The sequence below is a fragment of the Capsicum annuum genome, chromosome 8 (assembly GCF_002878395.1).
Source record: "Capsicum annuum cultivar UCD-10X-F1 chromosome 8, UCD10Xv1.1, whole genome shotgun sequence".
NCBI lineage: Eukaryota > Viridiplantae > Streptophyta > Magnoliopsida > Solanales > Solanaceae > Capsicum > Capsicum annuum.
The window spans coordinates 42,840,396-42,861,606 of NC_061118.1; the positions used below are offsets into that span (position 1 = coordinate 42,840,396).

General features: G+C 35.3%; 1 protein-coding gene across 1 annotated transcript; it reads left to right on the forward strand.

The window, feature by feature from the left end:
* The first annotated feature begins 4,762 nt into the window (after positions 1-4,762).
* LOC107861240 lies at positions 4,763-9,067 on the forward strand. The gene is made up of 3 exons (XM_016706594.1): positions 4,763-4,955; positions 6,160-6,388; positions 8,932-9,067. The coding sequence occupies exons 1-3, from the start codon at positions 4,763-4,765 to the stop codon at positions 9,065-9,067; spliced, it is 558 nt and encodes a 185-aa protein (XP_016562080.1).
* The last annotated feature ends 12,144 nt before the right edge of the window (positions 9,068-21,211 follow it).

Consider the following 21,211-nt stretch of genomic DNA (forward strand, 5'->3'; position numbering starts at 1 on the left):
TGAGTCTAGCATTGAAAGTTGTGTATGATAGGACATGGTATGGATGGTTTTATGCTTATAGCTGATATTCGATAAAGTTATGGATCTCTGGTTATTTATATTTCTTTGATTGTACCCTTCAAGCTTATGGGAGTCCGCATTAGTTTATTTACTTTTCCACATTTATTGTCTTACGGGGCCAATTTAGTAGTTATGATAGTGTGATATTTACACTTCTTTTCTGGATCGATTTATTTTTTTATGCATAGTTGTGTTGGAGCTTATTTACAGGTTGGCCCTATTACCTTCACTTAGCTTATTTTATCTTATATCTTATTGTATTTATATTATGATTTAGCTCAGTTGGCTACTGATGCCTACTGAGTACCCATGGTTTTGGTACTCATGCTACACTTTTGAACCTTTTTTGTGCAGATCCAAGTACTAGTAGCCACTGCTAACATGATATTTATGCTGAGTAGATTTCAGATATATGGTGAGCTCTTGGAGTCAGATTTGCTTGTTTTTCCTTCTATTACGTATGCCCAGTAATTCATTTTTCTGACAAATTATATTTGACTATTTCAGAAAATATGGTCTATTTCCAGTAGCTCTTGTACAAACACTACTAGGTTGTAAGATGATTGGTGATCCTTTATCTCTCCATTAGACTATTTTGACATTTTTATTGATATTTTAAGCCTTTAATAACTAATTTTCAGTTTTTAGAACATTTTTCCACCAAGTTAGCTCGTTGCTTATAGCTTTGGGCTATAGTCTGCCTTACTTACTGGCAGGATAAACTATGTTTCATCATGACTCCTAAATTGTGTCCCAAAACTATATAATTAAGAAAATGAATTAACTGAACTGCAACTGACTTGAGTCCTCAAAATAAGATAACTTATCACCTACTGACTGAATGCTAAATCTTCCTGATATGAACTTGATAGCAAGCACTTGAATCTACATCACATAAAAAATGTAGGCAGATGAGAATACGATCAGTACTTTGATACTTACTGAGTATGTGGGAATATGCACTAGTCATTAAAACATATAAAACATGCTTTTAAACTTAGGACATAAGTCATTTTTTGAAATGTGTATTTAAAACATATTTGTACGTAAAATTTGTGATGCATAGTGAATTGTCTAAATCATGAGCTAAACCATTTCTATAAATAGGAAAGTAGTAGAAGCATAGCTATTATAATTATTATAATGCTAATATTTAATATTCTGTAAAATTCTACTGAATTCTAACTTAAAATAAAGAGATAAACTTGGTATTCAGTGATAATATAAAAAGTCATAGTATAAAATCAAGTAAAACAAAACTGAGGGTCATGTATAAATACTAGTTCTAAAATGGTGGGATATGAACAAATGCAATTAATAAGTAAACAAACATGTAACTGATCAATGTAGTGCTGAATAAACTAATTTCAAAGTCATGCAATAACTGCGTTTGAACTGCGGGAGATACTACTAACCGGCATATAACCATGTGAGTTAAACATGGAGTTTGATGAATAATCCCCATCTAAAAGGGACCAATATACCTTGTAAGGGTATAAAGGTTGGTCTGACATGGTACCACTAAACTGATGTCCAAAAGGACTAAGGTGTCAAGCCTGGTCTGATGGGTGACTATTTAGAACCAATGATGGCGCCATAGTTCTGGGATAGTAACTTCTACTAAAGGTCTCATCATAACTGATGGGTAATCCTCCATCCCTATGTTTTCTCAGTGCTAAGTACTACTTCAAACTAAATATAAGCTGATATACTAAATAGATCAATAATAATAAAGTCTTGAGGTTAAAAGATAAGTTCTTTGCCTTAAAGCCTTCTAAATCCAAAAACTAAAGGACCGAGTATTTAATTGACAATGCCTGATACCCTAGGTCATTCGGTATTCATAACCCTTCTCTGAAGATGCAACTAATAATGACAATTTAAACCTTGGAAGGAAAAATAGAAATTTCACTACACAAGTACAAAATACTGATATCTATATACCGAAGAGCTATAAAGTGACAATTCTGTAAGGATAATGAATTTCATGGGATGACATGGCATGTTAACTAATATAGACTGAAATCCACCAAGTCATCCATATTTATTTTGAAAGAGGTTGAAATATATAAAACATGCATAATCCATTATGTATTAAAATAACTGAGTTAAATCCATGAAAATCATTAATAATAACTTTAAATGAGAACTATAATAATAAAATAATATGATAGAATCGAGTTTTCAAGAATTTGGAATAATTAGCAATTATCCCTAGATCATGAGTTCATAGAAATTATACATGAAATGCATATTTTAAAACTAGGTTTTGGGCATAAGGGTGTAAGGAATCCCTTATTGAGTACCCACATACCTAGATTGGTGAAATCTTGAACAAAACAACCCTCTTAAAATCATCTAAAAAGTTTGAGAAAAAAAAACAAGGCTTAGGCTTGCTTGAGAGTTGAATGACTTGATTTTCTGACATAGAATGAGCATGAGAAAATAATTAGGAATTTGGTTTGATTAAATAGACTTATACCTATTGTAACAGGTGAAATGGTATGGTTTTGGGGTTAAAATAGAGGGAAAAAACAAAACAACCCTCTTAAAATCATCTAAAAAGTTTCTTGTATTAGTCTTGATGACTTTGGTTCTGATTATAGGGTCTAGGGATGAGTCATGGGCTGAGTTGTTGTTTGGGACTTATTTTTCACTTCCCTCTACAGTATCCATAAGTCAACTTAAGACTCTAGGGTTTGATGACAACTTGTAGTCTCCCCGACAACTCGTAGTGTCTGAGTCATTATCAATGACAGCTTTGATAGAGCTTTAGTAAAATGGCTATAACATTTTACTCCAATATCATATTAAGGAGAAACCAGATGCGTCAGAAAGATAATGCAAAAATCTATCATTTTATTGGTCTTGAGCTTAAAGCATGAATTTTGATTTTACATGTACTTGAAATATATTTCTAGCCTTATCTTGGATTTTTGAGGTGTTAAAATATCTCTCCCGTGGGATCATTTGTCCTTGAATGAAGGTAATTAAGATGAAAGGATAGGAAAAGAGTTGTAATCCTTAAGATAGAATTATAAGACCTGAATATGGACATGATGACTAAATTTCCCACCGAAACATAGAATGTTCTAAAAATTAGGGTACTCACTAGTACTGTTTGGAAGACTTCTAAAGTTGGATAACTAACATGATCCTGATTTTTGAATATGAATATATGTTATTGTTAGGACTGATTTAGACTAGGAGTAATGGCTCAGCAAAATTTAGACATAGAATTGATGAAAATGATGAACCTTATAGGATAGGCATATACATAAAACTCATGATAGTAAGACTAGATGAAAAGATGACAAAGTACAAGAGCTTGTGCGTATGATCATTGAACTAAATTGCTGGCTATAATAATTTACTCTTATTAAGGGTTTAATAGCTCAACTGAAGCATTCCTACCATGGAAATTTATGTAGAACTTTAAAAGTGATAGATAATGACATGAGATTTCTAAGAGTCATAAAGAAAGAAATAGTTGTTACCTTCGATGCTCTTGGTCAGAGGTTCTAATAACACTAGAGAGATAAATTTTAGGAATTATCTTATTAAGATGTTTGAAAAAGTATTATAACATCGTTTAAGCATCCAATTCCTCTAGTCTAGGCTTATATAATTGGAACAACTTAAAGTTTAGCATAAGACATCTAAGGTCTAAAGTTTCTTATCGCAGAACAAAAGTATCTTAGGTCAAAAGTAAGGATAGAACAAATAAGCTTTAACCAATGGGGTTGATAAATTCTAACTTGGGAATATTCTTCAATTATGCTTTTTTCTACAAATATACCACTCTTAACTAGATTATACTTCTAATCCTCTGAGGGATAGACAATAAATGTCTGCGAAAGGCTAAGTCTACTTGTATTCTCATATCCTATTGAATATTTACTTAGAGATATAAAGCACCACTACTAAAATGACTACACCAATCTGAACTGTGGAAATTAATATTCTATATCCACTAGAATCAATTAAACTATAAGTGCACTACCTCTTTCCATGTTAAACAACCAACTTTAAGTAATAATCAAAGAGTCACTAACCACCATAGGTTATTATATAGGGGTATATTAGTAAATTATTCAAGCCTCACTCAAGTAAAAACAATATCACTATTAAAGCATAAGAAGAGTCACTGAACAACTAGAACATGAGTGTCTGATTTAAGATGAATGATATAAAATATTGGCTTTGAAATTTTTTGTTAATTTAAAAAATAAATTAATCTTGAGGAGTAAACTATAAATTGAATAAACATGTTTAAGAGATCTGATTTGAGAGCATACATAATGTAGTATGATCTCATTGAGTAAGTTGACTCTAAAAAAGGTGAGGCTCTTGTGGTTTGATGCTTGTGAGGGTATTTTTGAGAAGCTGAAGAATATGTTGACTTTAGATCTAGTCTTGACTCTACCTGAGGTTACCAATGATTTCGTTGTTTATTATGATGCATCCTGGGTGGGACTGGGTTTTGTGTTGATGCATCATGGCAAGCTGGTTGCATATGCTTCTAGATAGTTAAAGGTACATGATAAGAATTATCCAATGCAGGATTTAGAATTATTATTTGTGGTATTCGTATTGAAGATCTGGTGTAGCTACCTATATGGGTTTATGTTGATATCTATTCTGACCATAAGAGCCTGCAACATGTGTTCACCCAAAAGAAGCTAAATCTCGGGAAAAAGAGATGGCTTTAATTGCTCATGGACCAGACATGAATCTTCATTATCATCCAAGTAAGGATAACATGATTGCTGATGCTGTTACCAGGTTGTCTATGGGGAGTTTATCTTGTGTAGATAAGAAAAAGAGAGGTTTGGTGATGGATATTTTCCATTTTGCTAATCTTGGAGTTTATATTTTAGATTTAATAGATGGAGGTATGATTGTTCAAGAGATGGTAAAGTTATATCTCCGTGTTGAATTGAAAGAGAAACAGATTTTGGACCCTATTTTGATGCAAATCAAAGATGATGTGGGCCGTTAAAAAGTGTTGGCTTAAGAGATTTATGCTAATGGTATCTTGAGGTTCCAAGGTAGATTATGTTTTCCTGATGTTGATGGGTTGAAAGGAAGAATTTGGTTAAAGATCATGAGTCATGTTATATGGTTCATCCTGGTTCGACAAAAATGCATCACGATTTTAAGGAAATTTATTGGTGGAATAATATAAAGAGAGATGTGGCTAATTTTATGGCTAAGTGTATAGTGTGTCAATAAGTGAAGGTGGAGCACTTGAGGCCCGATATGTTGATTTAAAAGAATGAGATACTAGTGTAGAAATGGTAAATAAGTAATACGGATTTCGTTATTAGTCTACCATGGTCTCGAAATTAGTTTGACTTAATTTGGGTTACTGTGCATAGGATGACTAAGTCCGCTCATGTTTTACCTATGAGGACTAACTTTTCTCCTAAGGATTATGCGAAGGTGTATATCCAAGAGATTGTGAGGTTATATAGTGCTCTAATATCTATTATTTCTTATCATGGTACCTAGTTCTTATCTCACTTTTGGAGGTGTTCCAGCTAGGTTTGGGAACTAAGGTAACCTTTAGTACCACTTTCCACCCACAAATGGATGGGCAAGGGAAAAGAATAAACTAGGCCTTGGAAGATATGCTTCAAGCTTGTGAATTACATTTTGGTTGTAGTTGGGTAGACCATTTACCCTCTCATAGAGTTTGTATATAGGAATAAATATCACTTTAGTATTGGCATAGCTCCTTTCTAGGTGTTGTATGGGTAGGAGGTGTCATTCTCTTGTTGGGTGGTTTGAAGTTGGCGAGGCTGGATTATTTGGTCCTGACTTGGTTCACCTAGCTATGGAAAATATGAAGATGATAGGGAAGAGGCTTAAGACATCCCAAAGTCTCCAAAAGCCCTATGTGGATGTGAGGCAAAGGGAGTTGGAATTTGATATTAGTGATTGAGTGTTCTTGAACGTGTTTCCTATGAAGAGAGTGATGGGGTTTGAAAAGAAGGGGAAGCTCAATCCCCATTATGTCGGTACATATTTAGTTTTAAGGAGGGTTGGTAATGTATGAATTGGAATTGCCTTTTAGCTTGAGCTCCATTTATCCAGTCTTCTATGTCTCGATGTTAAGGAAATATGTGGGTGACCCTTCGTTGATTGGTCCTTCAGAAGGTGTGGGAATTCTGAATTCCTTGTCTTATGAGGATGTTTTGGTGGAGATATTAGATCAACAAGTTCTTTGGTTGCAAACGAAGGATGTGGCTTTGGTAAAGATTCTTTGGAGGAACCAAAAGGCTGACGAAGCTTCTTGGGAAGCTGGGGAGGACATGAAGTCAAAGTATTTGTTCTTGTTCCTAACTTCGAATAATCATTCTTGAGGTATGTGTATTCCTTAATATCTTTATTTTCTAACTTTGTAAAGTAAATTGTTATTTCCTTTGTATCTTTCTTTTTATGTCTTTGTTAAAGGTAAGCGTGGGAGTGTTTCTGTGTTAAATCGTCCTAGCATATTCCTTGACCCATTATTTGAGGATGAAGGATCCTAAGGGGGGAAATATAACACCATGAATATTTGGTCCTTGAAAATTTCTAAAAATATATCCTTATTGTCTTGACTACAACTCATCCTACTACAAGTCGTAGGGCATCTTGATAGGTCATATGACCTTAGTCAAAAGGTGTCCAGTGAATATTGCCTGAGTTGTTGTCCTGATTCAAACTTGAGGCCCTATGTCACAAATACTCATGACTAGTCATTATATACACTCCTACTATAACCAGTGTATTTCCCCAAGTTTTCTGATATGACCACGACTACCATGTTACGAGTCGTAAGGACTCTAAGAGACTCATATAGTCCTTTCTGTAAGGAAAGTAGTGTGATGCCCAAAGTATTCTTCCCTGAGTATGACAAGGATGTAATGAGCCGTATGTACTCATTATGATTCATAGGTTCCTTTCGTAACTAGACCAGTGTTGGTGGTCCTGGGCACTGTCCAGACTATAATTGAGGGGAAATGAGTCATAAGGTGACCCTAAGAGTCTTAAGGTCACCCATAATGGCTGATGGTTTATTTTTCAGCTCTTAATGGTGGTATTTTAGACATTTCCCAATAATCCCAATAATAACCCATGACTTATAAACATATTGGGGACTATATTTTTATCCATAATACACTACAAACATTCATTCTTCTCTCTCAAGTCTCTTAAGCATCTATACTTAGGGTTTCTAAGAAGTGGGTCAAGTAGATGTTAAAGGGTTGAATTCTCCATACTCTTGGGTATTTCACGTATGACTCTACCCTTAACTAGTTTTTGTTAAATACATGAATCTCCATGGATAATTTTGTTGATTTGAACAAATGTTTTAGTTGTGGTTGAGGGCTTTTGACATGATTGGACACGTAATTGATTTTCGATGGTTTCTTATACATTATTCATGGCTTATAATGATTTTGAAACCTGTGGGATGCATGGGTTTGGTTTAAAAAAATGGTTATGTTTCCCCTAAATTTATTGTTTTTGCCTTGACTTGTGGCTTTGGAAATAGTATGCCCTCAACCATATAGTGTAATTGATAATGATATATGCTTTGTCAGATGTTTTGACTTGCTCACTTGAACTAATGCATTGCCATAAAAGGTTAATGAACCATGGAATGATTTTCTTGAACCTTGGGGTATGTGGATTCCCCGTGTGAATGTTAATTAAACCAAAGGTGTCAAGATTTCCCATGTGTGATAGTTGGTGGATTTTAGCATGATAATGAACTTGCAAGTTGATTAGTATGACAATACCAATGGGAAGACTTAATGCATAATTGGTTAAATAATTGTTAATGATTGCTAAATGTTTTAATTAGGCTTAAAAGAGTGTTGTGTAGCCGAGCCGTGATAGTACAGGTCCCGAGGGACCAACACCACAAAATGCGCTAGTCATTGCGGGGGTCTAAATGACTTAAAGTTTAGAGTCCCCCATCCTGTTATATATTTGGGAGGTTCGAGTCTTGCATGTTATATATATTCGTGCTTAAGTCACCTTTGATTTTTTAGAAAGATTCGAGTCCCTCATAAGGTATATGACATGACTATCCTCTGGCTCATACGGCCAGATGCACTTGGGACCTTTCAGCTGAGGGAGAGTTGGGATTATATAGCCCGTAGATGCCTTAATTATGAAGGTTATGCTAAATAGTACTGGAAAAGATTTTAAAGGTTCATGCTAAGCCTTGTTCCCTATCTTGGCATGTGATATTATATGTATATGTTGTATATAATTATGTGTATTGGAATTTGGATTGGTTTTGAATTGTTACCCAAGTTATTATTTTATGTCCTATCCCTGAGTTACATGCTAGTAGTCTAATCGCTCACCGTCTCCATAGATTGTATCCCCACGTGATGCAGGCACCAGAAATTCGTCTACTTTTCTTGTGCAGTGATCAGGTGCTCGTGTTTAGTTCATGAGTTGTCATTGAAGTGGTGAGCTTCTAGACTTTGAAAGGCTTCATTTCATGGTTTTTGTTCCCTATGTCTTAGAGTTTTTTCAGACTAGTTTTTCGCTACTACCAAGGGCATGCCTCGATAATTTATTAGTATTCAGCTTTGTTAGAGGCTTTATGGATGACTGTTGATTTAGGTGTTGGTTGTTAGTATTGGTTGATAGTTTGTCTATATTATCTATGCCATGAGTTTATCCTTACTATCTTTATTATATGTTTAGAATTCAGTCACCATTAGTGTGAATGCTCTATTTGGCTAGGCATAAAGGGGTGGTCTGTAGTCCTCGGTGAACTTTAGATACGATTCAGGGCTAGGCCCTAGTTTGGGATGTTGCAGTAATTTGGCTATTTTGAAATAATTATATGGACATATCCAGGCAAGTGGTTTATATGCAGAAGGTAGAGAATAAGAAAAAGAAGCAAGTACAGATAGGAGAAAAGCAGAAGAAGAAATTTAGATATTCAGAGAAGGGTGTAAATCAGCAGAATAGTGGGAGAGGTGGTAGACAGTAGACTAAGAGGAATAATTGGGGAAATTTTTATTCGATAGCTAGTTCTCTATATCCTAAGCCTTTGGGTGATCATAATTTGTAGGCTAGCAGTGATCCTAAGGCATATGGTTCCTAGTCTAAGGCTAGTGGAGCTCAATTAGCCCAACCTTATCCTCCTTGTCATTTTTGTGGGTAGCTTCACCGTTGATATTGTAAGGAGTCAAGAAATCGATGATATAATTATGGTCATCTTAGTCATAACAACGATATTATCCTTTGACTAGGGTTTCCACTAGAGCTAATAAGGTATTGATTACAACTTCCTTGGCTCCTTCGTGTAAAGACACCATTTCTAGTACTAGCACTGGTCATAATCGTCTCTATTCTCTTGCTATTTGTTAGGAATCTGAGGCATGCCTAGATGTTATGACTGGTATGTTACAAATTTTTTCCCATGATGTTTATTTTTTGTTTGATCCAGGTTCTACCCCATCATATATTACTCTTTATGTGGATGTACACTTTGATTTTTATGGTAAAAATATTTTTGACCCTTTTTTCGTGTCTACCCTGGTAGGTGAGTCTATTAATTCTAGAAAAATCTATACAGAATGTATGGTATCCAACTTTAATAAGGAGACACTGGTAAATTTGATAGAACTTGATATGGTGTAATTTTATATAACCTTTGGTATGGATTGGCTCCATTCGTGCAACGGTTCTCTGGATTATAGAACCCAAAGGTCATTTTTTATTTTCCTAATGAACTAGTAATTGATTGGGAGGGGAGTTCTGTAGTACGCAAAGAGAACTTTATTTCCTATCATAAAGCGTAGAAGTTGATTTCTAAGGGGTGTTTGTATCATATGGTTTCAGTGGAGGATTCTAATTCGGAAAGTCCTTCTTGTGTTCCAGAACTATATAGCCATCATAGGTTGAGACATCAACACTGTCCTATGAGGGTTGATGAGGTGGTTAAGCACTGTCAGGTAAGGGCCCTACCATTCTCGTAAAGGGGACAGTATTAGATGAGGGTTGCCCAAAGCTTGTCCTTGCCAGTGGCACGATATTGACACCCTTTCTAATTGGGGTTAGAGATTGGACCCCAACTTAGCTATAATGGCATATTAGGGGCATGTTGGTTAGATAACTACTTCCTATAATTTCATGTTATAGAATCAGGACTGTCAGACATAGTCAATCAGTCTCAGTAATAGAACTCAAATAGTTCTTCAGATTTCAGGACTGTCAAATACAGTCAACTTAGATACAGTGCAGAACTCATATAGTTCCATTAGATTCAGGACTGTCAGATACTGTCACTCATGTTATCAGTTATATTTAGATTCAGAAAACATGTTATCACAGTATTAGTGTCAGTTGTTATGTTTCATGCATGTATTCTCACATACTCAATATAGTTAGTCAATTATTATTATTGTTCATACATATGAACCCTATGCATTCAGCCTACCTCACATACATACCAGTACATTCAAAGTACTGACGTATTTGCGCTATGGTGTCTTATACCATAGGTTTATAGACACGAGCCTCAGAGCAATAGTAGATTCCAGATATCAGCAGACAGTGTTAGAAGTGAGTCCTTATCTTTCGAGGACATAATTGTTTCCCTATTATCTCATTAATCAATTTACTAGTTGGAGTTAGTTTGGGACATGTCCCATCAACTCCTTACTCAGACAGTTCAGTCAGTTAGAGGCTTTCTAGACTATTATATTTCAGACATCAGCATTTTCTGTTTTGTTTTGGGTATTCTATTACAACATGCAGATGTTATATTATTCAGATCATGTTCAGTATTGAACCTTATGGCTTTTCAACTCATGTTTTTGTATTATTATGTCATATTATACAGTGTACAGGTACAGATATCAGTCATGGGTTAGCTTGTGCTCCTTCAGGGTCATGACAATCGTGTAGTGCTCTGACCACCAGGCTTGAGGAATTACAAACTTAGAATCAGAGCCTAAGTTTCAATAGAGTCCTAGGAAGTCTGAAAGCCGCATCTAGTAGAGTTATGTACATGGGTATGTTATGCATCATATTTATGTGCAGGATGCTATAAGTTGTTCTAGGAACAGTTTCCCCTCATTTAGTATTCATGTCGTGCCAATGAGCATAATCTCAAGTCAATCTCTCAGTCTAATCCGTTTCTCCCTTTTTTCTACAAAACATGCCTCCTAAAAGAAGAAACAAAAATCAATCAGCCCCTCAGCCCAAAGATCCTTTGGGCGATTATTTTTCTTATGTGGAGTTCAGGGCAACATTCACTACTCTTTTTAATTCAGTTTCTGTTCAAAATGAATGACCAGCTGTCGTTTAAGTCAATCTAGTGGCCAATTTAGCCGCAGCTAGTATTTAAGACTTCACCCAAATTAACCCTCTATCATTCCTCGGCTCTAAAATAGATGAGGACCTTGAGAAATTCATTGATCAGGTTCAGAAGGCGACAGACATCATAGGGATGACTACTGTTTAGAGTGCTAAGCTAGCTACATATCAGTTACACGATATGTCTCATACATAGTTCAAACAGTAGAAGTCAGAGAGGTCAGATGATGTAGGGCCGGTAGAGTGGGAGGAGTTTGTTATAAGATTATTAGACAAATTATTTCCCCAAGAGCTTAGAGAGGCTAAGGTGCTAGAATTCATCAACCTCAGGCAGTGTAATATGACGGTGAAAAAGTATTCTCTTAGGTTTACATAATTAGCTTGATATGCCTCTCATGTGGGTGCAGACAGCAGAGCCAAGATAAGTACGTTCGCTTCAGGGGTGAATCATAGTATAGTTAATGAGTGCAGATTTGCCATGCTAAATAGTGACATGACTTTAGCCAGGCTTATGACTCATGCTCAGCAGATAGAGGAGCAGAAGATTAAGTAGAGGGAGAAGTAGAATTAGAGAGTGAAGATAGGTAGTTTCAACTTCGCTAAGCCTAAATTATAAGGAGGAAATCGTTCCTAGTTTCATCCTAAATCATCAGTTCCAGCTCTCTCTTCAGCTAGTGCTCCAGTTCCTAATCAGAAAAGGTAACAGAGTTAGAGCACCAGGCTCTAGGTCTCAGGGCAGTGTTAGCAATGCCCAAACTAATCTCATTTTTCAGACTTGTGGTAAGAACCATAAGGGTGATTGCAGAGCTGGTAGGGATGTTGGTTTTTGTTGTGGCAAGCCTGGCCACAGAGTCAGAGACTACCTTTAGTCAGGTTATTAGAGTTATCTCCACTCTTCTACTCAGTCTGGTCTTCCAAATTAGCAGGGTGCCACCACCAGCGCAACTAGTTGGCAATGCCCAAATCATGTCTATGCTTTTCAGTCCCGATAGGATCAGGAAAATTGTCCTGATGTAGTTATTGGTACGTTATAGTTCTTTCATGTGCATGTTTACGCTTAGATAGATGCAGGATCTTCTTTAACTTTTATTACTCCCTATATAGAGGGGGATTTTTGAATCAGTCCCGAAATCCTAGCAGAGCCCTTTTCAATCTTTACCTCAGTACGTAAAGCCATTATACCCTGCCGGATATACAGGAACTGTCCAGTTATGATATAATAGTAGACATATTGAGTTTGGAAAGTATTTATAGAGACATCCACTTTCCTAATCTTCAACTGATGATAACCCAACTGAAGATCAATCTTAGGAAAGCATTTGACACCCTACAACTAGTCAAATAGGTCATTAATCCTAGGAAGAAGATATTTATTCTTCACAGTGTAATGACCTTTCAGGTAATTTCTTAAGATTCTACTTACTTAGGCTATTAGAGCTTTTCCATAGTTTCCCCAAGTTATTTCTGACTTTTTGGAACTGATAGTTTGGTTATCGGATAGTTTGTTTGATTTTTAGAACTATTTTCATGTTGAGAAGTCTTCGTTAGTTTCAAATGGACACCGAGCACAGAATTTAGTAAAACAAAGTTAGATGTGAATTTTGACTATGCCAACAGCTCCAATATATTTTTTTAGTTTGGGTAGACCTTTGGTTTGTGTCCTGCTACACCCAAACTCATTTCAAACTATTGGTCGGAAAGCTGATAAATTGGAAATTAAGGTGTGGGGCCCATATTTCATCGAAAAAACCTTAGAAAATCCAACTTCCCCAATAAATCCTAAATGTTGAAAATAGTGTGGTTGTATATTTTGTTTGCTCATACTGGACTCTGGATGCATCCCACAACATTGGCCAAAACTTGGAATAAATTTCAAGTTTTAACTATCATTTGGTGCAACAGAAGTATCGCGATCACGGAGGATGTATCGCAATTACAATGCCACAATTGAAGTATGCCTATTTGTAATTTTGTGAATCAAGAGCCTGGGAAGGGGTATTTAAATGAACTTTTAGTCAAGAATTGGCCATTTTCTCTATTAGTTTGAGTTCGATAAACCCTAAAAGTGTATGTAGTCCAGAAATTGAGTCTTGGGTGTTGATTGAGAGCTTAAATAACTTGTATATTCGTGATTCACATTGAATATAAGGTATGAATCCTTCATTATTAGTGTTGAATTCTTGATTATTTGACCCAAAAACCTAAATTTCTTGAGGCTTGATTTTAGCCTAAATATAATTGATTGGCACTAATTTCTCAAGCGATATACCTTCTTAGCAATATTTGAACAATGGGTTGATCTCAAAAACTCATTTTCTGTATGTGGGATCCACTTGGGAATTTTTGATGTTGTTTTGGACCCAAAGTACAATGGTGCAATATAGGTATTAATATTCTCATAATAATGCATAGAATGTAGTTTTAATAGCTTGGCTCATTAACGAAGCTTCAAGGAAGGGAAAGTGAAGATTGTTGGTCCGTGAGCTATATTTGGATTCGAGGTATGTTAGGCATACTTATTGTTAGATTGAGCTTTATTATAGTATGACTTTCGTATCTTAGATAGATTGGGTGGGGTTTTAGGCATTGAAATTACAGATGGTAAAGTTGGGATTAGTTGGACCATTTAGGCTACTGAACTCATAGAGTGTAGTACTTGACTTATAGTCTAGAACCTTGGTTAGTTGGACTTGATATCTCATTAATAACATAAGAATTATCTACTTTCTCTAGTTAGATAGGAGTGACATTATCACTCATATCAAATAGTAAGTTAACCTTAGTTGTGCATAGTTGTGGATATTTCCCCTATAGCTTGGGTGGAATAAGATTTATACTTGAGGAAGGATTTCACGATAAGACTAGTGTGTAATGATAAACCCTTAAGACGTGATTTAGAGGTATTAGCTTAGTTCTGGGTAAAAGTTAGACTTTATGAGGAATTTGGGTTATTAAATGTGTAACATGACCCACCTTAAGCTAGGACTATGTATTTTCATAAGTGACCTAGATACTTGTTAAACACATTGAATACGCCTTGGGTAATAAGATGGTTAACACAGATAAATGGCTTATTTATGACGTAGGTGTTGGAATTGGTATGCATGATTGGTTGCTAGATTATTGATAATGCTTGGATAGCAATGAATTGTCTTCTAGATTGAACCCATGAATATGATATCACTTAAATCAGCAACTAAATTACCTTGTGGGTCTTGGATTATGCTATTACTTATATTATCTTCAAGCCTTGGGACTAAACTGATGTTTGTGATAATGATCTACTTATGTTGATAATGTAAATCATGCTAATAATCAGGGGCTCTAGAGGATAAAATATAACTTGTATTTGAAAATGCTAATGATTATATTTAGCCCGATAAAGTGTTAAGTTTTCATACCATATAAATATACTTATTCATTCTCCTAGTAATATATTGTGTTGATAATGAATGATGAGGTACGAAGGTATGTCTTTCCTTATGTCTCCTTCACCCATCCCTTGTAGGGCTTGCATTTATTATGGCTTTAATTAAATATATACATTGATTTTATGATAAGTATTGATATTGTAGTGAAAATTGATGTTATGATGATGCCCAATAAGTTTGGAGGATAAATTAATGTTATGATAATGCACCATAAATTCGGAGGATATATTAATGTTATGATGATGCCAGTAAATCCGAAGGATATATTGATGTTATGATGATGGCCGGTAAGTCTAAAGGATATATTAATGTTATTATGATGCTCGGTAAGTTCAGAGAATATATTGATTTTATGATGATACCTAGAAAGTTTGGAGGATATATAGATGAGATTATTATGTCTGGTAAGTCCAGAGAATATATTGATGATATAATGATGCTCAGTAAGTCCAGAGGAAATATTGATTATATGTATATAAGCAAGTAAATATATGTTGTGTGTATGATGATGCTTTTATATAGTTACATTCGTATGTTCTTGAGGGTATAATGTTATCCTTGGTATTGTCAGTTATAGTTAGTTAGTTCTAATCACTGGTTAAGTGGTGTAGTTCTTGCTAGTGCTAAATAATGAGTAGTAGTAGTATTTACCGCATAATGTACTAGGACAGGTTGGTAATCAGGATATTGTATGGTATTTAAGGATCCACCTAGTGAGTTTAGATAACATTGGATAAATGTATTAATTAATGGGATACTGCCTATTTAAGTGAGTTATCTGGCGACTAAGTGACTACTAAGTAACTATCTTACTTGATGACTTAATGTCTAGAATTCTAGTTATTGAACCTTATTTGGTTAAAATATGGTAACTAACAATTGTGGTTGTTATGATGTCAATGAGGATGATAGGTTAGCATTGGTGATGATTAATGATATTGATGACTAAGTGTGATGTCGATTAGCTATTAACTGAGGATATACATATCAAAGTTGGTAGATGCTAAAGGATGTTAATGGTGAGATATATAAATATTTTATATGATGATTATTAGTCTTTTTATAAATGACGACTAGTGCGATTATGATGACTAGAATTGTGCTTGGGCTAAATGGCGTCATTGGTCTAGTAGTGAATGTTGACTAGATGTTGGATGTTGGGTATTTATCGAATAATGGTTAGTCACTACCCCATGAAAAAAGTTTATGTGAAGAATTGGTGAGTCTAATAACAAGAGGTCATTTGATGACTAGAGAATTAGTATTTAATAATGAGTATTGATTAGTTAATAGTGGACCGTAGATCGAGTATATTGATGAGATATATTTCTAAATGGTGATATTATTATGGTATGAGTACCTTGGTAAATGCTATTCAATTGAGGTGATTGATGAGGATTATGAATGTTGGTAAATGATCGTTGACGTAAAAGATGGGAAATCCATGATAATGAGACATTGGTTAGATATCTATATATGTTGGTGATGTGATCTTTGATGCACTCTCCGATGGTATGTGATTCCATGATGAGTTCGTTACTTTATATTATTTTGAGTGTACTCCCCAGTGGTGTGGGAAGTCGTGGTGAGCTTTTTACTTTATGCTCTAATGGATGTATGTGCATTAGCTTGGTATTTATGCGACTGTAATTGTATTGGTGTTGCTTTACACTTCCGAATCGATTGTCCATTATATATGACAATATTGGTGTGTATTGGTATAAGATTTCATAATATTGTTCTAGTTGATCATTTACTTGATATAGTGATGATGAAGATGATTCAGGTTCAATTCTGTATCTTGACTTAGAGATATTATCTTGCTTTATATCATCTTTAAAACATAATTTAGCTCAGTTGGACAATGATGCCTACTGAGTACCCATTGTTTTTGTACTCGTACTAAACTTCTGTACCTTTTTGGTGCAGCCCCAAGTACTAGTTCATTCCACTGAGTTGAGATTGTGCAATATTGATCTTTCAGAGACATGGTGCGCTCTTGGAGTTTTGAGTCACCCGATTCCCTCTATCTTTGTTCAGCCTTTTGTATTCGAGATAGAATTGTTGACTAATTTAGACATATGAGTTGTATTTCCTATTATCAAACTTAGATACTCTTGTACTAATATTACCAACACATGGGATTGGTATTCGGATTTTGACTATCTTTATTTAGTGGAATACTATTGATTATAATTGTATTCGTGTATTTAGGCCTGGTAGGTCGTTTCTACCAAAGTAACCCATTGCCTTAGCTCCGGGTTATGGTGTTGGATTACCTACAAGTGGGTTTTAGTAGGTACCATCATGACTTCGTGAATTGGGTCGTGAAACACCGTCACCTTATTCAACTGTCGATAGTCTATACACATTATAAAGGAACCATCCTTCTTATGCACAAAAAGCACAGGAGCACACCATGGAGAAACACTAGGGCAAATAAAATCCTTATCAAGAAGATCTTTCACTACTCCTTAAGTTTCTTTAACTCAGCTTGAGATATTCTTTAAGAAGGGATAGAGATAGGACGGGTATCCAGTAGAAGGTCAATCCCAAATGTCTATTTCCATACCAAGAGGAATATCGGGGAGTTCATTTGGAAACACTTCAGGAAACTCATTGACTACAGGGACATATTGCTAAAAAAGAACCTTAGAATTAAAATCTTTAACCTAAACTTGATGATACAGACAACCCTTGGAAATCAATTTCTAGGATCTGAGATAAGAAATAAACCTTCCCTTAGACATTACGAAACTCCTTCCCACTCAATTACCGATTCATCCTAGAATTAGAAGCTAACTTTATGAGTTCAAAAATCCATAGACGCATAGCATGAATAGAGTTAATCCATCCCTAAAATCATATCAAAATATATCATATCTAACTCTATCAGATCCACCAATGTCTCCCTACCACAGTTAAATACCACACAAACCCTATAGAATATTATATCCACAACAGAGTAACCCACTCAGGTAGACATACAAAAGGGATAAGAAATACAGTCAGGACCAATACCTAAATAAACAACCACATAAGGGGTCACATAAGAAAGAGTAGACCCCACATAAAAAAAAGCAATACTTGACATGAAAGAAGAGTTGTAAGTACTAGTGACAATGTCAAGACCACCCTCTGATTCCTGAATAGCGGTGATAGCATATAAACGATTTCGACTAGTGTCGAAACTAAAAGTAAACCACTTCGGTGATGGATTTGAAGACGTAGCAGCCAGAACCTTATTGGCTCCAGTAGCAACATCACTAGGACATTCCCTCTGAATATGGACGTGATAGCCACATCTAAAACACTTATTCCTCTCCTCATCACAAAAACCAATGGTTCAACTATCCATAAAATTTGATAAGAGGATACGATGGAGCTGATTATGCCCTACTAGCCTAAGAATTGGCACCTTCTACCATAAACCCATTATTGCTCTGAAAGTGTGATCATTGGACAACTTATGATATGGGGCATTAGCCGTAGAATAAGAACTAGAGTTTCCCCAAATGTTCTTAAACCACTACCTGCCATCTCTACCACTCTCTTAGAGGCCTTCACCCCACTCAAAATACCTAGATTCCTTACTTTTCCTCTCTTCTATATCAGCCTTCTTCTTTTTCTCATATTTGACCTATTGGATATACACCACAACCCTAGAGATATCTATATACTTTTTCAACAAGGCGGATTTACACTCCAAAACGAAGTCTTGAGAAAAACTTGAAGCAAAATTCCTCATTCTATCCCACATAGAATATAATAATTCTAAAGCATAATGAGACAACTGATGAAATTTCATGGCATATTTCTTCACAGTCCTTTTGCCTTTCACCAAATTCACAAACTCCTTAGTTTTTTCCTTCTCAACTCCTGAGGAAAGAACCAATCAAGAAAAGTACCAAAAAAGTCATCCCACATAGCTGGCTCAGTATCACCTCCTCTTAACAATTATCATTCTTCATACACTAATATGCCACACCCTTCAACTGATATGCGGAAAACTCCACAACCTCAGAGTCAGTTGCATAAATCACTCTGAATATCTATTCCATCTCATCTATGAACCATTGAGGCTTCTCCTCAACCTCATAGACTTCAAAGGTTAGACGATTTGACCTCATGAACTAGCCAACTCTACTAACCTCAAAAGATGGAGCAATATAACTAACAAAGTTAGGCTTTCAAGACTGAGAAGTCACCAATAAAGTAAGCAGATGAATAGATTAATGGAATTTGATATTAGGAATGTCTTTATGAGATAGTGGGGCATGATCATCATCAACCTGAGAAGCTTTAGGAAGGATGGTATGGACCAATGGAACTCTATATGGACAGTGAGGAGTAGGGACCCTAGACCTGGTTTATACTCTATAAGTAGTACTTCCATCAATATTTTCCTCATGTCGGACAAAGGGGTTTTCACTAGCATTATATCTTTATGAAGGCATGATATGAAATAAAAAAAATGTAATTAGAGGAGACTTAAGACCTTATAACCTATAGCCAAAAATAGAGTGAAGAAAGGGAAACATCCTAAATGCCCCATAGACTCTCACTTATAAATATGGAACACCACACACCCATATGAGAAACTCTACTTGACATGTCTTTTTGGACCCCCAATGACCATGAACCTATACTATGATACCAACTTTACCATGACCCAATACAAGTCCTGGTTGTGATGAGTATCTCAACTTTGTTGAGGACCGAAGACCACACCATTTAAATAGCCAAACAAAATATAATACACTAGTATCAGATGAATTCTAAACATATAATAGGATAATCTGAGTTTCAAACATGTAATAAGATAGACAACTTAAAAAATAATTTTAGAATGTCAACAATATCCCAATCCACAGTAATCCACAAAGCCTCTAAATAAACCAAAAGCAATATAAGTTTTGATGTTCCACCAACAATAGAAAAGAGAATCCAATGGACATAGTCTAGGAAATAAATGAAACCAAACAAAATGATATCCCTTCCAGATAATAAAATTTTACTTCTTTAAAACTGACTAATAACAACCTAAAAATCCTATCACCGTGCAGGAAAAATAGACGTGTCTTCAGTTCCTGCATCACGTGGGGATATAGTTTTTAGAGATATTTAGCAGGGTAAGTGCTAGCATGTAACTTAGGGAAGGGATAAAATAATGCCAAGTCAAAACCACATTAGAATCCATATGCACACATTGTACATATATATATGTATATGTTAGGATAGGGAACAGGGTATGGTATGAACATAAATAGCTAGCTTCGATTGTGTAGCTTAACCATCATAATAGTACCCAGGGGCTATATGGGCCTAGTTCTCACCCCTTGGTCGGGCCCCGATCTGTGTATACATATGAACTAGAGAATAATCATAAATATATATGCATAGGGGACTCGAACCTCCTAATCATATATCAAGAGTGACTCAAACATCTGATCATTTAGACCTCCATGCCAACAAATGTGGTTTGTAGTATTAGACCTCTCGGGAACTCTAATTTTATGGAGAAATACACAACCCCCTTTAAGCCTAATTAAAATATTTCGCACATAGCCCAATCATTTAGTCAAAGAGTCATTCATTATGGCAATATCAAGTGGTAAATCATCATACCGACTATAGCTTGCTAGTAAATCCTATCATGTTAAATCAAATATCCAATAGAATTGTAAGCCACTAACAAATAGGACTCTAACACATTTTGCAAACTAAGACACTAACTCATTAGCCAATAGAGCTTTAAAATATTTAGCCATTTGGGACTCAAATCTGTTTAGCCATTTGGAATCCATGGTTTCATTTCAAATTATTCCATGGCAACAAAGAACTTTAAACCATTCATGTTTCATTAGCCGTTATTATTAAATTGCCATAATTCAAGAGTAGTTCAATGTATATACGCTCTTATTCAAAACTAATTTCACCATATTGAATTAAGGTTATACCAATTCCATTATCAAATCCACATAATGGGGAAAATCCCTAACCCCCTAGTTTACTCACCATGCCCATGCACCCCACATGTTTAAAACCATCATTAAAGCATAAAAAATTACATATAAATTATGGGAACATAATTTAAGAAAATAATCATTCAAAACCCTTAACCCATATTCTAAATTGAATATTCAAAACCACTTGAATAATAATTTAAAACAAATGAATCATAAAATAAGCTTTACGGAAGAGTAACATGCCTGAGATATCAAGAATTATAGAGAGAAATCAACCTTTTGACACTCTAATTGCGAATTTCTTGGAAACCCTAGGTATTCTTGACTTAGGGATTTGGGAGAGCTTGATAGGGTGTATTTGATGATTACGCATTTAGAATAATGTTTCCAACATGTTTTATGGTCATGGGT

Bases quoted from the DNA above. Each gene is read 5' to 3' on its own strand.
- LOC107861240 (XM_016706594.1), top strand. From the start codon at position 4,763: ATGGCTTTAATTGCTCATGGACCAGACATGAATCTTCATTATCATCCA. The intron at 4,956-6,159 runs GTATGATTGTTC...CCATTTATCCAG, and splicing joins TTTAGATTTAATAGATGGAG to TCTTCTATGTCTCGATGTTA. The intron at 6,389-8,931 runs GTATTTGTTCTT...GGACATATCCAG, and splicing joins GGGGAGGACATGAAGTCAAA to GCAAGTGGTTTATATGCAGA.